This window comes from Callorhinus ursinus, unplaced genomic scaffold (assembly GCF_003265705.2).
Source record: "Callorhinus ursinus isolate GAN/ISIS: 27379988/994484 unplaced genomic scaffold, GSC_fseal_2.0 scaffold49, whole genome shotgun sequence".
NCBI classification, from domain to species: domain Eukaryota; kingdom Metazoa; phylum Chordata; class Mammalia; order Carnivora; family Otariidae; genus Callorhinus; species Callorhinus ursinus.
This window is the reverse complement of record NW_027397111.1, coordinates 9,315,273-9,338,026: the sequence shown is the minus strand read 5'-3', so window position 1 is coordinate 9,338,026 and position 22,754 is coordinate 9,315,273. Positions and strand designations below refer to the sequence as shown.

The following is a 22,754-nucleotide window of genomic DNA, read 5'->3' as shown; positions in this document are numbered from 1 at the left end:
TGTTCTGTTGCTTTGTTATTTTTTTCAGTTGTCATTATCTAGTGACTGAGTCCTCACTCCAGGGAGTGAGGAATCCCTCCGCTGCCTTTCCAGCCCCCACCCCCACTGCCCACAACCGCAGTCCATCCCCGCCACGCTGCCCACGCACTTCCGGTTAGATAAGGTCTGGGGTTACTTTTACTTTTTGGTTTCCATGCAGTTCTTTTGTCGTTTGCTTGGTTTTCTATTTTCTTATCATTGAATTAAACAACTTCCTCATCAGTGACATAAATCTTTTTGGGTGTTTTGATGCATGAGGTGTCCTGTGAATTTCGTGTTAGTGGAGAAATCTCTCCCCGAGCTTTGGGAAGCTCTCCAACATGGACCGGCTGCCCTTTCACGTTTGCTGCAGAGCCGTTGCCCTTACGTCGCTTACCACTTCTCCGTGTCCTTGTGGGCTTATGTCTTTCAAAATAAATTCCTCTACTGTTGTTGCAGTGGATAGCTAAATTAGATGTTCAATTCAGTCTGCGGTATTTCCCTGAGGTCGATCTTGTTTGCTTTCACTGGTAACAACGCAGTTTTATAGATGAGACCATTGAGTCTGAGAGGGTTAAATAACTTGTCTAAAGACCCACAGCCATTATGCCGCAGAGTGCATGTTTTAACTCAAGACTGTCTAGCTATGAAACCTATGATCTTTCTTTGTGCTCTGAAAATAAAGGTGTTATTGGATGATACAGGATGTGATCGAGAATGTTGGCACCGCCATCAATTTCCCTTGTATGTCTTCCATCTTCCTATTTTTTTTAAATACTGAAAATGGTTTCTTGCTCTCTTACCCCAAATTGATAAATTTCTTATACCCTGTTAAGAAGCTGTCTCCCAAGCATAGGAATAGCAAGAGGTATTTCTTAAAATGACCATTTAAGAGCAGCTCTGGTTTCTGGGCAACCTGTAAATTGTGGGGAAAAGGCTTTGGTTGGTTGTGATACGGTGATGCTTCTTTACCACTTGGTGGCCATGTGGGGAAGGAGGAGGTGTATGATGAGTCCAAGTTTGGTGGTGGTGGGTTCCTGGCTTGAGGGTTCCTTCCCCAGGCCTTGCCTTCTACTTGGGGACACCGTCCTCCCCCACCCCTCTGCCTGGACACAGCTGCCAAGGAGTCAGGTCCCGGCTCTGGCTCAGTTTTGTCCATGGCATAGAGACCTTGGAGGAGTAAGGGTACCAGGGACTCTGGATCTGTTCCTGATTCCTTCCTTCGTCCAGGTCGTTGGCAGCCTGCCCGAGATACTTGCAGCTCTAACAACTTTTACTGAGAGGAAAGTACTTTATAAAATGGAATGGAAGCTTGTACTTCAGTATGGGTGGGATAAGGCAAGGTTACTTGCCCAAGATTTATCCTAATCAACAGTTCCTGCTAATGCAGTATCTAAATTACTGCCCGCCTGAGAGTGCATCCGATAATGGGCGGCGAATTGTGGCTCACTTTCTAAACATCAGAACCCTTAATCCTGCACCCTCATCAATGTCCAGGTGCCCAACGGGCCTTTGTGTGGTGCAGTTCAGGTGGCTGTGACATCTGTCACCAGACACTGTCATTCTAAGAACATGGCTGTCCCATGTTGGCTGGCTTTATAGCTACAGGGTCATTTTCTCTCTGGCTGGTAGCAAAGAGGGTCAAGTTCTGTTAGTGGGACTTCGTCACAGATAGGAGGAAGACAGCATCTAGAGAGGCGTGTGGGTGAGGGGAAGGGTGAATGGCACGTGGGCTACATCTTTTCTTACCGTCCCGGCCTCTTCTTTGTAGCTAGGGATGAGCTGGTCTCTCGGTAAGAGAAGTCTGCCTGCTCCTCCACCACCCAGTGCAGGGCTCCATGAATCGTCCAGGTGTCCAGAGAGAATGAAAGCTGGTTTTGGCCACTAGAACAACTGTCACTGTGCTGAGCTCGTTAAGAGCACCGTCATCCTCTGCCTGGCCCTCTCCTTCCTGGGCTGTGGGCACCCCCCGCGGGGGAGTCCCCTGCGCACGCTGTCTCTTCCTCTGGCGTCCGTGCTGTGTCAGGCCCCTGGTTGGGTCTCCTGTCATTGGTAGAGAATGTGATTTCACTTCCACTCCCCACCACCTGCTTAGAGCTTGCCCTGCTTTTCGCTTGGGGCTTTGGAGTCTTCCCTGGGATGTGGCTCTGTCCCAGCCGCTTTGGGTTGTCGCCTCTCACCTCGCTTCTCTCTAGGAGGTGTCCAAGCACCCTCCTTCTGGAGCTTTGTGCACTTAAGCCCCACATCCCTGATGAACCCAGGCTCCCAAGGGGGGTGCTGTGTCCCTGCCGGGATGAACAGACACTGAATGCTGCTGTCTGGCCTGTTTGCCTCCGAGGCCCCAAGTTCCTTGAGGGCCGTGATTGTCCCGTCCTGTGTTACCAATAGGAGCTCTAACCTTGACGAAGGTCAGAGGAGAAAACGCCTACTAGCTGCCAGACCGGGAATGATTGGCGGCCTTGTGGCTTCCCTGTTCTGATGAGAGTGTCTGTGCTCACAGGGGTGGCTGGAGGCCTCACATTGATGGCATGTTTGGCCCTTCCAGGATCTGTGTGTCCCCCACACCGCTGACACCTCACAGCTGCCCTGTGATGGCAGCTGGCGAGGCCCCCTCTTACCCAGGTGTCCTGCCATCGCCCCAGTCCTAGCAGGTCTGGAACTGAGCTCGTCAGCTGCCCGAAACAGGTTCTGGCTTCTGAGTGCTCCCAACCTACCGGCCCAGGCTCCCGGGGTGTACATATGATACACCTTTGACTCACGTTTCACTTCATACCATCTCCCACGGGTCCGCCCAACTTGCTATTTGCCAAGTACAAACTCATCACTGGGCAGAAGGCCCGTGGGCCTCCTTTTATGGCCCTTCTATTGCAGGGGGACGTGGCCTGGGCCCTCTGGGCTGGGCACCTTCCAACTGTCCTCTCCCCCTCTGCTAAGAGGGCCCCATGTGGGGCCTGTCTGTTGAAATAGGAGACCTTTCTTCTCAAAAATCTGTCGTGTTTACATCTGAGACCACTTGGTTTGTTGTGTACCGGCATCCAGACCCCTGAAGTGGTGGGTGTGACTCCATGCTCCTCTCATTACCTGCCCTGGTCACACTTACGTGCATTCTGTGGAAGGTTTTGACTCATCATGAGCAGCTGGATGCTCCGGTAGAATCTCACCAACCATTGTGATATTTGCCAACTCCATCCTGCCCTTACATGCTTCTCTACTTTTCCACCCCCTCTGCCTGGAGTAGCATTCTCCTCCTTATCTTCTGAGAAAGCTTCTACTCATCCTTCAAGACCCAGGGAAGGAGCATACCTGCCTCAATCAGCATATACCCCATACTGCGTCATAATTACTTGTTTTTACTGTTGTCTTCACTAGACTGCCTGGTCCATGGGGGCAGGGACTAGGTCTGATTTATCAATATTTCCCTAATACACAACATTACGGGGTTCAGGGAGTGTTGGTGGAATGGACCTACCCATTTATTCACAAGTATTTACTCATAAATGTCTGAGTGCCAGGCACTCTGCTAGGCACTGGGCACATAGGGGTGAACAAGGTAGACGGGGTCCCCCTGCCTCCATGGGGAGGTAAGCAAGGCCAGTTAGCAAGGAAGCAGGTATATGGACGAGATACTTTCGAATGGCTGTGCTTCAAAGGGGCTGCTGTAGATGGAGGTGTGCAAGGAAGGCCTCTCTCGGAAGACACATGGGAGCAGAAACCTGGACGATGAGGAGAAACCAGCCATGCAAAGAGCTGGGAAAGCGCGCTCAGGGCTGAGGGGATGGCAAGTGGAAAGTTGCAGAGGAGAAGGTCTTGGAGTGTTGGGCGGAAGACAGGAGACTGATGCTGCTAGAACATGAGCAATGGGGAGAGCAACGTGGGGTTGGCCTGGCCAGATCCTACACTGCCTCTTTCGTAGGTCACCGTGAGCGAGCAGTTTGGATTTTTTTTTCAGGAGTAGGGGAAAGTCCTCAGAGGGAAGTATTTCAGACTTTCAGTGTCTCTGAACAGGTGGGAATGTGCTGATTATTGCCCTGCTTCTGCTTCCCCCCACTTTCCTGCTACCTCTCCTTTCTCCCCCACTCCCGCGCCACCCCCCAGCTTGCTTCCATTCAGGCCCTGAGATCTGCACACGGGCGTTTGGGGTCTCTAGCTGTCTGGCTGCTCTTCTCAGCAGGGGCAGCTCTGTTCCTTGTGCAGCCTTGCCCGGCTCCTGCCACAGCCCTGAGGTGCCGACGAGGCTCCCACCCCCTCCACAAGCTCCCATTCTCATTCCCGAGTTGATTGTGCAATGGTTCTTGGCCTGCTGAAGCCCAGTGCCTGTTCCCAAACCCTCCTTGGCCTTTGCGCCTATGAATCACTGCCTTCCCCCTCCACACACATCGTTGCTTATCTCTCTTTGCCGTGCCCAGGGGAACCAGCCTCTTGGACTTACCTTGGTTCTCCCGCCCAGAGCCTACCCTGTTGAGTTTAAAGTCTGTCCTCCAGTGAGCTGCCCTGGCGCAGATACATCCTGAGATTATTGCCTCACTTTAAAAACAAAAAGGAAAACAGCTAGCTTGTGTTGAGCACTTACTATCTGTAAGGGAATGTACTAAGTATTTTCTATGAAATATTAATTCCTCATTTAATCATGACATCAACATGGTGAATCAAGTGCTGGTATTATCCCCATTTTACAGATGAGGATACTGAGGCTCAGAGATCACATAGTAAATGGCAGAGCAGTGTTTGAACCCAGACTATTTGAACTGCTACTGCCTGGTACAGTCCCCTGTGGTTCTTTGTAGTCCTAAAATCTTTATCCACACCATCTCCAAAGCCACTTCCCTGTGGCTGCTCACTTTGCTTTCTTCTCTTTGGGAAAGTCCAACTCCACAGGGAACATGGGCCAAGACCCTCAGGACCCCCTGTTTCCTTACCCATGCCATCCTGGGGTAGAGGAGCCAGACCTCTACGCCCATTGGGTACATGCGGGGCTTTTGCTGAAGGAGCAAACAACAGTTCCTGCCTCCAGTTTATGGACGAGAAGTAGGGATTGCAAATACCGTTGTCAGTCTCTCCCTGCCAGCCAGGGAGCAGGTGGGAAGCAAGAAAAATGGGAAGAGCCTGCAGGAAGACAGTTTGGCTGCAAGACCTTTTGTAGAGGCGGGGTTGTCCCGAGATGGCACCAAACGCCATCTTCCCCCTTAGACGGGAGACTCAGCACGGGGGCGGGGGGGGGGGGGGGGGGGAGTGGCTGCACTGTGTATCCTTGGAGACGCCCTTCAGGCCTGAGGAGATGGGATGCTGCACCTTGCATGATGTTGGGTAGAGTAGAACTCACATGGTAAGAGGAAGGGCTCCAGGTTCCTGGGACAGAACTCTCCCCACAACAGCGTGCCTACAGCTTTCTGGGGCCCTTTGGACCATACGAGAAGTGAAAGTGGTCGTGGGGGTCTCAGCCCGGGTCATACCTACCCAACGAAAGCGTTGCAGGTGCAGGAGAATGCAGCCGGGAGACAGCTGCCTGCCTGCTGAGACCATCGCAACCCCTGCTGCAGGGCACATCCTCTGTCCCTGACTCGCAGGGGCGCTTCCCCCGTGCTGGAGGCAGCTTCTGGAACCTGGGACTCTAACGGTGGCTCTTCATTTCAGGAGTGAGTGGGATCGCATGCTAAAGGTTCATGGAGACGGCACACTCGTGCCAGGAGGGCAAGGCTCGAGAGATGACAGAATCGGGGGCTCGCCTGCCAGGATCCTCGTGGGAGTGTGCTGCACCATAATGAAGGAGGGCTGGCGGGCTTGCGCACAGCACGTGGACCTCTCTGTGACTTTTCCTTTGTTCTGTGCTTGCATTTTCAGTAGGAGAAGGAGGAGACCGAGAGGAAAGGAGTCATGGCTTCGGATGCCAGTCATGCTCTGGAAGCTGCTCTGGAGCAAATGGACGGGATCATCGCAGGTACGGGCAGGAAGCCCTCACCACTCATGGCTTGCCCTCCACACTGGAGGAACCCTTTTCCCTCCTGACCTTTCTTTCTGGCACAGCAAGAAGCCCCTCGGTAGATGTATTGTCTTTCATTGTGCATGCCATCTCTTTGTGTAAGAGTTCAGACTCGTAGGATTCTTTGATACCTGGTGTGAAGTTAGGGCTGCCGAGATGGCGTGGGTGCACCGCACGGTGGTGAGTCGCCAACTGCGGCACAGCGTGGGTCCTGGCTCTGAGGCAGTTTGGCTGCAACAAGATCACTTTTACTGAAAATTGGCCAGAGCACATCATGGCTTACCCAGTCAAGCTGAAAGGAAACTCCAAGTCTGGCGACTTTGCCACCGTAATGCCCATGTCAGCTCCCTTCCCCAGCTGGTCTCCAGTGTGTTTGTGAATTGGGAGGCAGTTTGGTATCGATTCACCTCATCGCCTAAAGATTGTTCTTGGGACGCCTGGGTGGCTCAGTCGGTTAAGCATCTGACTCTTTCTTTTTTTTTCTTTTTAAAGATTTTGTTTATTTGAGAGAAAGTGAGAGCACAAGCAGGGGGGAGGGGTAGAGGGAGAGGGAGAAGCAGACTCCCCTCTGAACAGGGAGCCTGACATGGGGCTGTATCCCAGGACGCTGGGGTCATGACCAGAGGTGAAGGCAGATGCTTAACTGACTGAGCCACCCAGGTGCCCTGGCATCTGACTCGATTTTGGCTCAGGTCATGATCTCAGGGTCCTGGGATCGATCCAGTCCCCCTTCAAGCTCCATGCTCAGCAGGGAGTCTGCCTGAGGATTCTCTCTCTCCCTCTCCCTCTGCCCATCCTGCTTGTGCTCTCTCTCTCTCTCTCTCAAATAAATAAATAAATCTTAAGGAAAAAAAAGAGAGAGAATGTTCTTTATGCCATATTGTATGTTGTGTATATAACTGACTGGTTCACATTCACCAGTTAGGAATATTCCCTAGCAAAGATCCAGCAAAACTGGTTAATTGGAAAAGGCTGCCAGTGGGCTGTTTGGGCTAATTAACTCTGCGACAGGGGGAACCCACGCCCGTATTGATTAGAATAAACCTGTCATTGCAAATCTTTCCCGAAGATTCCAGGTCCTCTTTCCATCCTGACCTGATAACAAGTCCGTGACCTTATTTGCCATGCTGGGCATGCTTCTTTGGGACTTTGCTCCTCATCGTGTGGAGCTTCAGCAGGAGGAGGCCAGGGAGGGGGGTTTGGGCTGAGTGTGGCTAAAGCCCAGGATGTGCGTGGGTACCTGATACTGCCCCATTGCCCCTTGCCAGGCATTTGCTGCTTCTTCCACCCTGCAGAGAGAATCAGACTCACAGAGGGTTCTGGGTGTTGGTGCCTGGGGTGAGGGTGGGGTTGTGGATTGAAGAGTCTTCATGTTCTTGGTGACACTGTAACATGTTCTAGCTGTCATCTGTCAGGCTCTCAGTTTCTCAGTGAACAGAAGGGCTCTTGAGAGCCCTGACTAATGCTTTCCAGAGGCTCCATAGATTGGGATGTCCTGTCTAGGTTAGGGCCTCCGAAGCCCCACCAAGAGGAAACAGTCAAGAGCGTGGATTTCCTAGGGGTACTTTCACAGAGTCAAGTCTGGAAGCTGCCAGGGGCTCATGTGAATTGAGATTGGAGCCACAGGGTCAGACCCTCACACCTTAGAGCTCTTTGGATGGCTGTGAGGGATGAATGGACACCTCCTAAAGAAGGCAGCTGATATGGGGTCATTCCTCTCCCTGCCTCCCAGTTTCTCCACATTGGCATTCCGAAAATGATGAAGCCTCTGGCAAAATGCCCTGTCTCAGAGAGCTGTATGTGACCCTTGGGGCTTGGCCTTAACACAGGATCTGCAGGTGAGGATCTGGGATGGACAAGGGGGAAAGGCCCTTGGCATGGGTTGTGCAGAACCCAGGAAGCCCATCCTTCTGCCTTTCTAGCACAGAGTTCTCCCTCCTTCTTCCCTTTCCTTCATCCTCCACCTTGGTTGATCCTTCTAGGAGGGCTCCTCGGGCTGCTATGCCTGGAACAGGTGTGAGAGCTTGTAGAGAGGCGATTCTAAGACATCCCAAGGCATTCTTTGCAGATTGGTCAGGAGGAACCCCTGCAGCCAGGCTGCTTGGCTCAAATCCTAGCTCTACAACAAGCTATTTACCTGACCAGGCCTCAGTTTCCTCATATTTAGAATGGGAATAATAATAGTACCCACCCTAGAGGGTTGCTATGTTTACACACATAAGGTGCCAAGAATAGTCCTAAGCACTATAAAATGTTAGCTTTTGGTAAATTAGGGATAAAAAATCTTTATTATGTTACATCTTCTCTAGGGACACGGTAGAGTTCTTATTTATTCAGGACCTCAGCTCACCCATTTGAGTTTTGTGTGTTTCATTGTATAAGGCTTGTGCGTGCCTTGCTAGACTCGCCTGGGGTCTGCAAGATTCATGCATAGTCTTCTGAGTGGTCTCTGCCCCGTTTCTGGCCCTCTCCGGGCTGTCTTCCACAGAGCAGCAGAACGATCCTTGAAACGTACATCAAATCACAGCATTCCTCTCTCCAAAGCTCGTCAGGCTTAAATCTGAAGTCCTCAACGGAGCCAGCACTTCTAGATGCGATCTGGCCTTTGGCCGCCTTTGTGGCCACACCTCCTACCGCTTTCCTCCTGGCTTAACCTTGGCTTTAGCCTGCACACCAGCTGTCTCAGGACCTTTGTGCTTGCTGCCCCCATTGCTGGAATGCTGTCCTCCAGATACCCTCTGATCTGATCTCTGCCGCAATGTTGCCACATCAGAGAGGTCTTCTCTGATCCTCTCTAATTAGCATCACCCCCTCCTATCACTCTCTCCTGATATCCTGTTTATATTTCTTCACAGCACTGATCACCACCTGACCTATTACATTCACATTTGTCTCTTTGTGTGTCATCGGCTTCCTGCACCAAGTTGTAAGTTCCATGAGGACTGAGGCTTTGCTACTCCATCTCCAGCACCTCAGTTGGTCTGCAGCACATATTAGGTGTTTAATAAGTACTTGTCACATACACATTTTATTTACTTTTGTGAATAGGAGCCAGTTGTTTGTTTCTATACATACCTTCTTCTCTGGCTGTGCATTGAACTTCATTTATTATTTTCCCTGGTGCCTTTCACTGATTCTTCTGGGCCCACAAATCACTCATTTTTTTTTTGAAGATTCAGTGATTGGCATGTCCTGTGAACCATCTCTCAAGTATTAATTGTCTCACACAGACATTGGACAGGAGCTATTTGGCAGATGATTGAACATTAAGGTAATTAGTGAGTGTCTGGAGGGTATACGTTCTACATCTTGTGATGACAAGAATGATAATTTTTTAAAATTTTTTAAAAAGATTTTATTTATTTATTTGAGAGAGAGAGCATGAGCCGGGGGTAGGGGTAGAGGGAGAAGCAGACTCCCTGCTCAGCAGGGAGCCCGATGCGGGACTCGATCCCAGGACGCTGGGGTCATGACCAGAGGTGAAGGCAGATGCTTAACCGACTGAGCCACTCAGGCGTCCCAAGAATGATAATTATTGAATGTCTTTGTGCAGGATACTCTTCTGCAAGATTATTAATACCCTCCTCATATTCAAGGTGGTTGGGCCAAACTGGACCAAAGAGCTTAAGAGTTTTTGTGGTGGTTAATGTGGACTAGGGAGTTAGACTTTTGGGGTTTGAATCCCAGCTCCATCACTTAGGACTGGCTGTGGGATCTTTAGACAAACTTTTTAATCCCTATCTGAGCTCAGTTTCCTTATATATAAAATAGTGGTATTAATACCTATCTCATATTATTGGGGGGATTAAGTTAATGCAAATAAGGCACATAGGAAGTGCTCAGTTGGTATAAGTGACTTTGTTGAGATTAGTACCGACATTATGATTTTTACCACCCAAGGTCACGGATTTGGAGTCCAGGGCCATCTGAGCCTCTTCTGGGCTGCTTTTGTGCCTGCATCGGTTTTATAATGATGTGTAATAGAGCCCCAGGGGCTCTGTGGGGCCATCTGTAGAGAAGAGTTAACGGGGAGCGGGGTCAAGTTCTGTTCTTGCTCCCAATCCCCTAGCCAGAGTGACTCTGCTCTCATCTCTCTTCCACATCAGACTTCCACGTGAGGGTTCCTTTGCTGAAAGGGTGGCAGCCAAGAGAATGTTTGAAAATTGCATTACCACATCATGATGCCACAGATCCCGCAGAAATGACATTTTTCTGTGAACATTTACCTCGTCCTTTCTGCATTTCTATCTCATATTAATTTGAATGACGTCAAGTGATGCCAACACTACCAAAACACAATTGCTTTTGCATCTGTTAAGGTGCTCAAATGAGTACCCAAGGACTGTATTTATTCTCTCATTTTCTTTTTTTTTTTCAGAGTTCAGCATGAGTACTTTTATATAACTGAAGGAAATTAAGCCACATATGTTGAAGATGAACTGTTGAGAAAATAGTACATTTTATTTATTTATTTATTTTTAAAGATTTTATTTATTTATTAGTGAGCGAGCGAGAGAGAAACAGCATGAGCGGGGAGAAGGTCAGAGGGAGAAGCAGGCTCCCCGCTGAGCCGGGAGCCCGATGTGGGGCTCCATCCCAGGACCCCGGGATCATGACCTGAGCCGAAGGCAGTTGCTTAACCAACTGAGCCACCCAGGTGCCCGAGAAAATAGTACATTTTAAAAAGGAGATTCCTACAATCAGTTGACCATTCCATTCACATTAAAGCACTCATAATTGGAGTATTTTTTATTTTATGTACAATGAGTTGACATTGAAGTAGGTATCTTGGTTATCTGCAGTTAAGGTAGGTTATCTTGGATGACCAATTCAAGGAAGTTCACTTAATCCAACTTAATGAAACCTATATCCTTTGCGTACTGACGGAAACACCGGCGGCACATACTGAGGCCGTAGTTCCGGATCAGACCGTGCCGGTTTGAGCAGACGTGGCAAGAGCGAGAGCCCTGGCCACATTTCCTCGGATGGCTCCAGTGCAGCTGCTGGTGACCCATCTTGCTCTCTTGGACGCAACGAGGCCAAAGGTGTATTCTCTCATTTTCTGAAGACACAATTACCACTTATTTCAAATGGAAGAAATTTTTATAGGCTTCCTGCGTGCCCCACATAGCAATCATTTATGCAAAACCAACACGGATTCCTCCTAAAATGGGTACGGTTCATTCAATAATGATGGTTCATAGTTACAATACTACAGAACAAGGGATTTCCCTTAATTAATTACTCTGTGTACTATGATAGGCTCAGGTTCACTTTCTGAAACTCTTTCCAAAAAGAGCACACTTAGGGCATGTGATATCAGCGTTCATGTAATTAAATCTTTAAGGCAAAAAAAAAAAAATGTCTTGGTGGTCCTTATCTCTAAGCACCCAGTGGTTCTGGAGGTGTGAGGAAAAGAAATGCCTTGCAAGCAGAAACAGGACTAATAAATGAAACTCCTTATAAGGTTGAATTCTTGAAACCTGAATGGGGTTTCCTGGGTGTGATGGTACTTGATTGGAACCCCAAAATTCTGTGCCAGAAAGTTGGAAAGTGGTGACTTAAAGACCCCAGCCCCTTGTCAAAATGATTTGTTTCTAGTACAAAAGACCACTGCTGTTAGCTTCCAGTACAGTGTTAACCTTTGCTCTTGCTCCTGATTAATCCCTGTGATTTGGCCTGCAAATAATACCCTAATTGAATTACACTCTTGACAATTGCAGCTGCCCTATATATTGCTGAAGTACATCCCTCTGGGTGACCCAGAGCAACTGCCACATATTCTCATTTTGCATAAGGCTTAATTTGTGGGCTGACAGGTTCAGTGGCTGCCCTGCGAGGCCATTTCTGTAATAGTACCAGAGAACCCCGTGGTGGGGACACGGGACCACGCATTCCTCTTCACTGTAGCAGGAGGTCACTCAGGCAGTCCTCTGCAAGCTGTACCCACCAATGAGGACTAGGTAAAAGGAGCCTGTTTTATGACAGGTAAAAAAAGAGGTTGCTCTGGGCCTTTCTGCTAACTCTGATTCGTGTCTGGGTGGTTTTTGTTTTGTTTTGTTTTGTTTTAAAAGATTTAGATTGGGGCAGAGAAAGTTCTGGTCAAGACTGAGATTATTCGCCTTGACTGTTGAATGACTTCAGCTGTGGCAGCAAAGGCTGTTCAGGAGTCCATGCTCTGAACATGCTCCATTAACTGGCCTCGTCCAGGCCCTCTCTGAGGTGGGTCAGCACGTGGCAGTCATCAGTAAGGGAGAGGCAGAACCGAAATCTGCCTGTTTCCCATTCAGGATTCAGGTTGAGAGCGCTCGGCTCTGATTCTGACCCAGAGACAGGCAGAGTGGAAGTTTGGAGGTGTCCAGTGGGCTGAGGTATCAGAGACTAATCTTTATGTAAAGAGATCAGAATGGCCCTCGGTGGCAAGCACTGTTCGACACCCACCATTTTGATTTTTCCTCTTACTGGCAGAGCCCTCCTCCACAACTTCAGGGCTGTGCGGTCTCATTTTCTATTCTCTGAGAGAGTTTGAGTAAAGCTGGAATTAATCACTTCTTCCTTACATACTTGCTATAGTTGTAGGGATAGGAACGAACCTACAAAACCAAGTGGACCTGGTGTTTCTTATTGAAAGATTTTATTTTCTTCATGGTTATAAACAGTGGTTTAATTCTCCGTTGAGTTTTGGCAGTTTATACCTATCTAACTGTCTAATTTTACTGAGATCTTTAATTTTGTTTCTTGGGGTTTTTTATAGATTTTATTATATTTATATTATTATGGATTTTATTTATTTATTTGAGAGAGAGAGCGCACACTGGTGCATGTGCAAGTGGGGGGAGGAGCAGAGGGAGAGGGAGAGGAAGAAGGAAAGAATCCAAGCGGACTCCATTCCCCAGCAGGAGTGCAATAAGGGCTCAGTCTCACAACCCTGAGATCATGACCTGAGCAGAAACCAAGTCGGATGCTTAACCCACTGAGCCAACCAGGTGCCCCCAGGTCTTTATAGTTTTGTTAACATGAACATGCTATCATATATATATTTTTAAACATTTATTTATTTTTTGAGAGAGCACGCGCCTGTGCATGCTGCTGAGTGGGGGGGGAGCGGGCAGAGGGCGCGCGAGAGAATCTCAAGCAGATTCTATGCTGAGCGCAGAGCCCTCTTGGGGCTTGATCTCAGGACCCTGAGATCATGACCTGAGCTGAAATCAAGAGCCGGTCGCTTAACCTGAGGCACCCAGGCGCTGTATAGCTATCATATTTTTTAAAGATCTGCTACACTTGTTATGTCTCTGTTTATATTCCTAATATTGCCTAATTGTATCCTCTGTTTTTTTTATCTTGCCAGAGTTATCTTTTTTCCTTTTTTTTTTTTTTTTTTTTTTTTGAGAGAGAGAATGTGAGGGGGAGAGAGAGAATCTTAAGCAGGCTCCATGCCCAGTACAGAACCAGCGCAGGACTCAATCTTAAAACTCTTGAGATCATGACCTGAGCCAAAATCAAGAGTTGGACGCTTAACCAACTTGACTCACCCAGGTGCCCCTTGCCAGAGTTATCTTTTTTATTATTATTTTCAAAGAACTGACTTTTGCCTTTGCTAATCAGTCTCCATTATACATGAGTGGTATGTTTGTGTATATTATTTATTCTGTAAATAGATAAATATGTATATATATTAGTTCAGGTTCTCCAGAGAAACAAAACCAATATTGTGTGTGTGTGTGTGTAGAGAGAGAGAGATTTCTTTTATTTTTTTTAAAGAGTTTATTTATTTATTTGACAGAGAAAGAGAGCACAAGTAGGCAGAGTGGCAGGCAGAGGGAGAAGCAGGCTCCCCACTGAGCAAGGAGCCTGATGCGGGACTCGATCCTAGGACTCTGGGATCATGACCTGAGCCAAAGGCAGATGCTTAACCAACTGAGCCACCCAGGTGTCCCAAGAGAGAGATTTCTGAGAGATTGGTTGATTGATTGATTTTAAAGAATTGCCTTGTGTGGTTATGGAAGCTAGCAAGTCCAAAATCAAACAGGATAGGCCATCAGGCTGGCCATCAGATCCAGGGAAGAGCAAATGTTGCAGCTCCAGTGGGTAGGCCATCTGCTGGCAGAATTCCTCCTTCTTCCAGGGAGATCAGTCCTTTTCTATTACAGCCTTTCACTGATTTGACGAGGCCCCCCACATTATGGAGAACTATCTGCGTTAGTCACAATGTAATGATTTCAATGTCAATTTTGTCTAAAAAATACCTTCACAAAAACATCCAGAATAACATTTGATCAAATATCTGGGTACTGTGGCCCAGCCAAGGTGACACATGAAGTTAACCATTATAGTATCTATAGATAAATATGCATCCTGTAGCTATACTTACTATATATCCACATTTAACTTATTTGAATGTTTTTATCATTTTCTTATTTCCGAACTTAAACTATCTGTACTCTTTTATTTTTTATTTTTTTTTAATATTTTCTTTTTTTTTCTTTTTTAAATATTTTATTTATTTATTTGACAGAGAGAATGAGATAGAGAGAGACAGCATGAGACGGGGGAGGGTCAGAGGGAGAAGCAGACTCCCTGCTGAGCAGGGAGCCCGATGCGGGACTCGATCCCAGGACTCCAGGATCATGACCTGAGCCGAAGGCAGTCGCTTAACCAACTGAGCCACCCAGGCGCCCTCTGTACTCTTTTAAAAACCGAATTAAAAAGCCAATCAGTAATACATATTTTCAACTGCCTGCTAACTTCATTGTGTTGTAGTTAAGTGGTCTCTAATACTTATCCTTTGGAATTTATTGATACTTGCTTTATGGCCTTGACTACAACACTGTCTGTTGTCATTACTGTCCTGCACATGCTTGGAAGGTGTGTGCCTTCTCCCAGTTGTTAGGTGCAATGTTCTCTGTTCAGTACATGCACTCTGTTTAAATCTTTGCTGCCATTACTGAAGATTGGTTTTTTTTTTTTTGTCTGCTTGATCTTATCACTTCCTTAGAAATGCATATTAAAATTCTACTAAATGGTAAATTTTGTCTCCTTATAATTCTGAATATTTTGCCTTATATTTTGAAGCTGTGTTTCGTATTATATGAATACACGTTTAGAATTAGTACTTCCCGGTAAAGGCTTTCATCACCATATAGTTACACTCCTCATCTCTAGCAATGCTTTTTTGTCTTCTTTTTTTTTAAGATTTTATTAATTTATTTGAGAGAGAGAGAGAAAGCATGATAGAGAGAGCATAAGCGGGCAGGGAGGGGCAGAGGCAGAGGGAGAAGCAGCTCCCCGCTGAGCAGGGCGCCCAATTCGGGACTCAATCCCAGGACCCTGAGATCAGGACCTGAGCCAAAGGCAGACGCTTAACCAACTGAGCCACCCAGGTGCCCCAGTGCTTTTGGTCTTAAAGAGTGTTTTGTCTCATGTTAATCTGTTCACCCCAACTTCCTTTTGGTTATTATTTTCTTGGTATTCTCCTTCTTCCCTCCTTTCTCAGTCCGAAGCTTTCATTGTGCTTTTGCCTTAGGTGTAGTTTTGCCGGAGCCATATACCTGCACTTTCACTTTTTAACCAAGTTAACAATATCTGTCTTTTAACTGGCCAGTTTAGTCTGTACACATTTATTTTGACAATTCATCTGACCATTTATTCGCTTACTGTCTGATTTCTACTTGTCTCACACTTTCTGTGCTTCCTTCACCCCCTCTTTTTTTTTTTTCCTATTGTTTTAAAACATCGAATTATTTGTATGTGCTCTTAGTCCAGAGTCAAGGCCCAGTGTCCTCCTGCGGGGTGGGCTTCTCTAGTTGACTGAGGGTAGTGTCCTTTTGTATCCCGGCTCTGTGCAGAGCTCTCCCATCTGACCTCTCTCCGGGCTCAGGCCTAAGCTTCCTCCCCGTCCCCCCTGAGTGGCCTGTGGCCCGGGTGACTGGCCATCGGGGAACTAGCGGTGGTGCACAGGACCAACACCAGCTCAGATGCTCTCTTAACCCCGAGCTTCTGAGCTCTGAAGATTGCCGTCAGTTCAGTTGTGTACATGGGTTTTTTAATTTTGGGGTGTTCTTGGAGGGTTTTCTCTCTACAGCTAGTCTGCCCCTGCCTGCCCTGTTCTATAATGCTGTCCCCTTCCTTGGCTCGCTGTCCCTTTCCTCCATCTTCAGAGCCTGCGGTGGCAGGTCGAGTCCTCAGGTCCCTCTGACCCAATCTTCTGCCTCCCTCTTCTTATGTAAGAGCTCATGGGATTAACAACACAGGATAACTGCCCCACCTCAGAATTCTTCACCTTAGTCACATCTGTAAAGTCCCTTTTGCGATATGAGCTAACACATTCATAGATTCCATGGTTTAGGACATGGACATCTTTCAGGGAGGGGGGTGTCATCATTCCATCTACCACAATAATCGTTAAATAACATCCCATTAGGCCCTTCCTTAGTTTTAAACCAGTTAAGGAATAGACAAAGCGGTCAGAAAAAAGAGAAACAATATAGTGGTTTTACTGATTAGGAAAGTTAGCTTGACCCGAAGCCACCATCAGGATCTTGAATACCAGACATCCTACACACTCACTTACACGGGAAATTGAATTGAATCCCAAACGACAGACCTCCACCTTGTGGAGGCAGAGCTCGTCTCAGAAAGCTTCCCCCGAGGACAGTGCTTGCATCCAGGGATGAGTGACTCTCAGGAGAGGCCCTTCTGTCAGCTCTCCCATCAGAAGACGTGTTCATCCTTTGAGGAAAAGTTGAGTGAGGGGAGGCAGGGACAAGGCCACAAATGTGGCCTTAGTGGCAGCCACCCTCCCTTCCCACAGAAATACGGAGACAGGAGTAGGTCCCCCTAATAGGATTCTTGAGTCTTGCTGAGACTTCCTGTGTGACCTAGTCTGTGGTCAAGTTTGTCTTTTGTTTTGTTTTGTTTTGTTTTGTTTTTAATTTGAATGTATATAGCTGACACACAATGTTACATTAGTTTCACCCGTATAACATAGTGGTTCGAAGGTTTATACATCGTGCTTTGTTCTCCGCGGGTGTAGCTACCTACCATCTAGCTACCGTCTGTCCCCGTACATCTCTGTTACAGCATCATTGACTATATTCCTGATGCTGTGCCTTTAAATATGCTGGCGACTTCCTCATTCATTATAGGAAGCCTGTATCTCCCCGTCCCCGTCACCCATTTTGTCCACCCCCACACCCCTCCCCTCTGGCAACCATCAGCTGGTTCCTTGTATTTACAGGTCTGATTCTGTTTTTTGTTTGTTTATTCATTTGTGTATGTGTGTGTTTAGATTCCACATATGAGTGAAGTCATATTTGTCTTTCTCAGTCTGATTTATTTCACTTAGCAGAATACCCTCTAGGTCCATCCATGTTGTCACAAATGGCGTGATCTCATCTTTTATTAATGTGTCACATTTTCCTTATCCATTCCTCTCTCCGTGGACCCTTGGGTTGCTTCCGGATCTTGGCTATTGTAAATAATGTGGCAATAAACACAGGGGTGTATATCTTTTCTAATTAGTATTTTTGTTTCTTTGGGTAAATACCCAATAGTGGAATTATTGGATCATATGGCATTTCTATTTCCAATTTTTGGAGGCAATGCCATACTGTGTTCCACAGTGACTACAGCAATTTATATTCCCACCAACAGTGTATGAGGGTTCCTTTTTCTCCTCATCCTCACCAGCACCTGTTACTTGTTGTCTTTTTTTATTTTAGTCCTTCTAATTCGTCTATGGTCAGTTTGGACATAAATGCTTTGCACTTGCTTGAACACAGCATGCCACGTCTAGCTGTTGGGGGCAGAGGTCTCTGTCTTTTGTTGTTCTGATAGATCACCACTTTATTTGTTATTTCCTATTTAGGTCTGCTTGATCTGTCATTTCCCAGGTTTGAGGGTCCCAATGTGCTATCTTTTTTACCATGGATTCGGTTTTCAGAGTTTGTGTTTAGGTTCTGCGTGTCCAGGTGCATCAGTGAGAAGGCCTGGATTTCCCTGTGAGGCTCTCAGGGCTGCTGACTTACATGGTTCCCACCTACAGGCTGCGCTGGCGGGTTCTCCTTATGGAGAATGCTGGGAGCAGTCCCTTCCTCCACTTACACAATATGGAGTAGAATTAGTCACTTCTTGAAGGTTTGACAGAACTGACTTGTAAAAACACTTGGCCTGATGTACTTTCTTTGGAAAGAAAATTAAATTGTGGTTCAGATGGTTCAACAAGTGACTATTTTTTACAGGACCATTCTGATGATTTTTTTTCTTTGTTTTTATCATTTTATCCAGTGATTTTGTGCATGCATACGTGCATGTGTGTGTGTGACTGTTTAATAGTTTGACCCAATGCTCTAATATATGGAGTCCTTTGCTGTATCTTTTTGAATACTTTATATTTCAGTCATTCAGTGTCATAATTGTTTTGTGTGTCTCTTGTATGCCTCTCTTAATAACATCAAAGAACTGGATTTTTTTCTGTTCAAATTTTTTAGTTTAAATAGGTGAGTTTAATGCATTATAATTATTGTACTTAATGGTGTACAGGTGTGTTAAGGCTTATTTTTTATTTTATTTATAAATTTATATTTATAAATATATTTATTTTAACTTTTTTTAAGTTGTTTTTGGTTTTGTCTTGCTGGCCTCTGTTGTTGTTTTTAATCTCTGCCAGAAAGTTAAGTATCTATTTCTAGTCTTCTAATGCTCATATACTTATATTTTTAACATGTCTCCTGACCATGAAAGCTAAAGATAAATATCTTTAAAGAAGAGGAATTCTTCATCATTAATACCTGACTCTTAGAATGCTTTGATTTCTACCACTGCCCCATTGTCCACATTATTTTTGTGTAGTATTCCAGTATCATCTTGATTCATATCCTCCAAATTATTGTGATTTTTAATTGACAGTATTTATTTTGCTTAACAAAAAATGTTAACAACTGCTCCGACATAATTGGTTCTTTCATCCCACACCTTCTTGCTTGGTGCAGTTTCCTTCTTCATGAAGGAGATCCTTAAAAATTCCATCAGGAATAAATTGCATGAGTCACTGTCTGAAGAATGTCCTTATTTTATTCTTGATCCTGAGTGCCAGCTTATCTTGTACAGGTTACATGTTGTAGATGATAGTTTGTGGTCACTGGGTTTTATTGCCCATGAGAAGTCTGTTGACAAGGTACCTGTAGACTGTCTGCCTTTTCTCTCTAGTTCTAGCTTTTAAATGTTCTCTTTATCTTTGGTGTTCTTGAGTTTCACCGTGTGGTTTCTAGGGTGGGTGTGTTTTGATATGTATCCTTTTGAGGATGCAGTGTATATCTTCAAAATGAGAGGACTCAAGTTTTCAACTGTGAGAAATCACTACGGTTTTCTCTTGTTGCCTCTGCTTCATTCTCTACGCTCTCTCCCACCTTCCACTTCCATAATTCTCTTGTCTGTTCTTTAATCTGTCCACTTAAAACTAAAGCATTGCATTCTTTGTTTTGGTTTCCACTTGGTTCTTTTTCAAATTTTCCTTTGCTTTTCTCATACTTTCTTATTCTTTCATTAAGGTTTCTATTTCTTCCTTTTCCCCTCTAATGATGTAAAACATACCGTATATGCCCCAATAGACAAGCATTCCTGAATACACAAATATGTACTCATAATATTAATTGATTGGTTTAGACTCATGTGTATTTATAAGTACTTATGTAAAATAATATATGTATGAATTTCTTCTCTCGACACAGTTTTAACAATTTTATTCAAGCATAACGTTTATCTCTAACATGCCGTTTCTGTCATTATGAACGCTGCCTTTTGAATAATTCTAGAGCAGTTGTAGAGCATTTGGGGATGTTGATAAAATGTAGATCCATGTTTGTAGGGCCAAAATAGGACCTGAGCATCTGTATTTCCACTGAGCTCCCAGGTAATGCTAAAGCTGCTGATGTGGCAACGTCTTAGAAAACATTATTTCTAAGTTGTTTTAAATACAGCACTTTTAAAATTCACATATGATACTGTCATAAGATATTTCATCTCATGCCCAAGAACCCCCATCTAAATGATTAGATATCATTTAGAACAATTTTAATTCCAGTATAGTTAATAGTGTTATAGTTTCAAGTGTACAATATAGTGATTCAACACTTCCGTACATTACCTGGTGCTTATCATAAGTTCTCTTAATCCCCATCACCTGTTTTACCCATCCCCCGTTCCTCCCCTCTGGTAACCACTGGTTTGTTCTCTATAGTTAAGAGTATTTTTTTGGTTTGTCTCTTCTTTTCTTTCTTAAATTCCACATATGAGAGATATCATATGGTATTTGTCTTTCTCTGAATGACTTATTTCACTTAGCATTATACTCTTTAGATACATCTATGTTGTTGCAAATGGCAAGATTTCATTTTTTATGGCTGAGTAATATTCCATTTTATATCATGTTTTCCTTATCCAATCATCTGTTGATGGACACTTGGGCTGCTTCCATAATTTGGCTATTGCAAATAATTCTGCAAAAAACATAAGAGTGCTTATGTCTTTTTGAATTAGTGTTTTCAGTCTTTGGATAAATACCCAGTAGTGGAATTACTGGTTCATACGGTAATTCTGTTTTTAATTTTTAAAGAGCCTCCATACTGTTTTCCATAGTGGCTGCACCAGTTTGCAATCCCACCAACAGTGCACAAGGGTTCCTTTCTCTCCACACCCTTGCCAATACTTGTTGGTTCTTGTGTTTTTCATTTTAGCCATTTTGACCAGTGTGAGGTGTCATCTCGTTGTGGTTTTGATTTACATTTCCCTGATGAGTGCTGTTGAATATCTTTTCCTGTGTCTATTGGCCATCTGGATGTCTTTGGAGAAATGTCTGTTGATGTCTTCAGCCCATTTTTTAATTGGATTATTTGGGATATTTGGTGTTAAGTTGTTCTTTATATATGTGGATACTAACCCTTTATCAGGTATGTCATTTGCAAATAACTTCGTCCATTCAGTAGGTTGTCTTTTAGTTTTGTTGAAGCTTTTTATTTTGATGTAGTCCCAGTAGTTTATTTTTGCCTTTGTTTCCCTTGCCTCAGAAGACATCTAGAAAACTGTTGCTATGGCCAATGTCAAAGAGGTTACTGCCTGTGTTCTCTAGGATTTTTATGGTTTCAGGTCTCACATTTAGGTCCTTAATCCATTTTGAGTTTACTTTTGTGTATGGTGTAAGAAAGTGGTCCAGTTTCATTCTTCTACATGTGGCTGTCCAGTTTTCCCAGCACCATTTGTTGAAGAGACCTTTTCCCATTGTATATTCTTGTCTCCTTTGTCAAAGGCTAATTGGCCATATAATCATGGGTTTACTTCTGGGCTCTCTATTCTGTCCTCTGTTGGTCTATGTGTCTGTTTTAGTGTCAGTACCATCCTGTTTTGATTACTACGGCTTTGTAGTATAACTTGAAATCTGGGCTTGTGATGCTTCCAGTTTTGTTCTTTTTCAAGATCACTTTGGCTATTCAAGGTCTTTTGTGGTTCCAGACAAATTTTAGGATTATTCTAGTTTTGTGAAAAATGCTGTTGGTATTTTGATAGGGATTACATTAAATCTGTAGATCATTGAGATGATAATATGGTTTTCATCCTTTCTCTTATTGATGTGATGTGTCATGTTGATTAATTTGTGAACATTGAACCACCCTTGCATCCTAGGAATAAATCCCACTTGATTGTGGTGAATGATTTAATATATTGTTGGATTTGGTTTCCTAATTTTTTTTGAGGATTTTTGTATCTATGTTCATCAGAGATATTGGCCTGTAGTTTTCTTTTTTTATAGTGTCTTTATCTGGTTTTGGTATCAGGGTAATGCTGACCTCATAGAATGAATTTGAATTTGGAAGCTTTCCTTTCTCTTCTATTTTTTTGGAATAGTTTGAGAAGACTAGGTATTAACTCTTCTTTAAGTGGTTAGTAGACTTTACCTATGAAACCATCTGGTCCTGGGCTTTTGTTTGTTGGGAGTTTTGTTTCATTGTTCTTGGGAGTTTTTTTGATTGCTGGTTCAATTTCATTGCTGGTAATCAGTCTGTTCAAATTTTCTATTTATTCCTGATTCAATTTCTGGAGGTTATATGCTCCTAGGAATTTATCCATTTCTTCTAGGTTTTCCAGTTTGTTGGCATATTTTTCATAATATGCTTATAATCCTTTGTATTTCTCTGTGTCGGTTGCTCATCTCCCCTCTTTCATTTCTGATTTTGTTTATTTGAGTCCTTTCTCTCTCTCTCTCACTTTCTCCCTTTTTGATGAGTCTGGCTAAAGGTTTATTAAGATTAATTGATCTTTTCAAAGAACCAGTTACTGGTTTCATTGATCTGTTCTGTTGTGTTTTTTTTTGTTATGTTTATTTCTGCTTTAATCTTATTATTTCCTACCTCCTACTCAGTTTGGGGTTTATTTGTTCTTTTTCTGACTCCTTTAGGTATAAGAATAGGTTGTTTGAGATTTTTCTTGCTTCTCTGTATTGCTATAAACGTCCCTCTTAGAACAGCTTTTGCTGTATCCCAAAGATTTTGGACTATTGTATTTTCATTTTCATTTGTCTCCATGTCTTTTTAAATTTCCTTTTTGACCCATTCATTGTTTAGTAGCATGTTATTTAACCTCCATGTATTTGTGTTCTTCTCAGACTTTTTCTTGTGGTCGATTTCTAGTTTCATAGTATCATGGTTGGAAAAGATGCATGGTATGACTTCAGTGCTTTTAAATTTGTTGAGACTTGTTTTGTGACCTA

The 22,754-nt window shown here is 44.6% G+C and overlaps 2 protein-coding genes across 8 annotated transcripts in view; one reads left to right on the top strand and one right to left on the bottom strand.

Annotated features, from left to right (window-relative positions):
* The window catches only part of PPFIBP2 (PPFIA binding protein 2), a 146,025-nt gene that overhangs the window by 25,815 nt on the left and 97,456 nt on the right, over positions 1 to 22,754 (top strand). For 5 of the 7 annotated variants that reach the window (XM_073882980.1, XM_073882977.1, XM_073882974.1 and 2 more), the window contains exon 2: positions 5,860 to 5,953. In XM_073882980.1, coding sequence (XP_073739081.1) covers positions 5,860 to 5,953 — 94 coding nt within the window. Of the gene's footprint in view, positions 1 to 5,856; positions 5,954 to 22,754 lie in introns of all 7 variants that reach the window. The other 2 variants (XM_073882976.1, XM_073882975.1) reach the window with 1 other exon arrangement.
* Positions 10,712 to 11,010, bottom strand: LOC112840861 (small ribosomal subunit protein uS14-like). Its single transcript, XM_073883027.1, has one exon. The coding sequence runs from the start codon at positions 11,008 to 11,010 to the stop codon at positions 10,840 to 10,842; it is 171 nt and encodes a 56-aa protein (XP_073739128.1). The 3' UTR covers positions 10,712 to 10,839.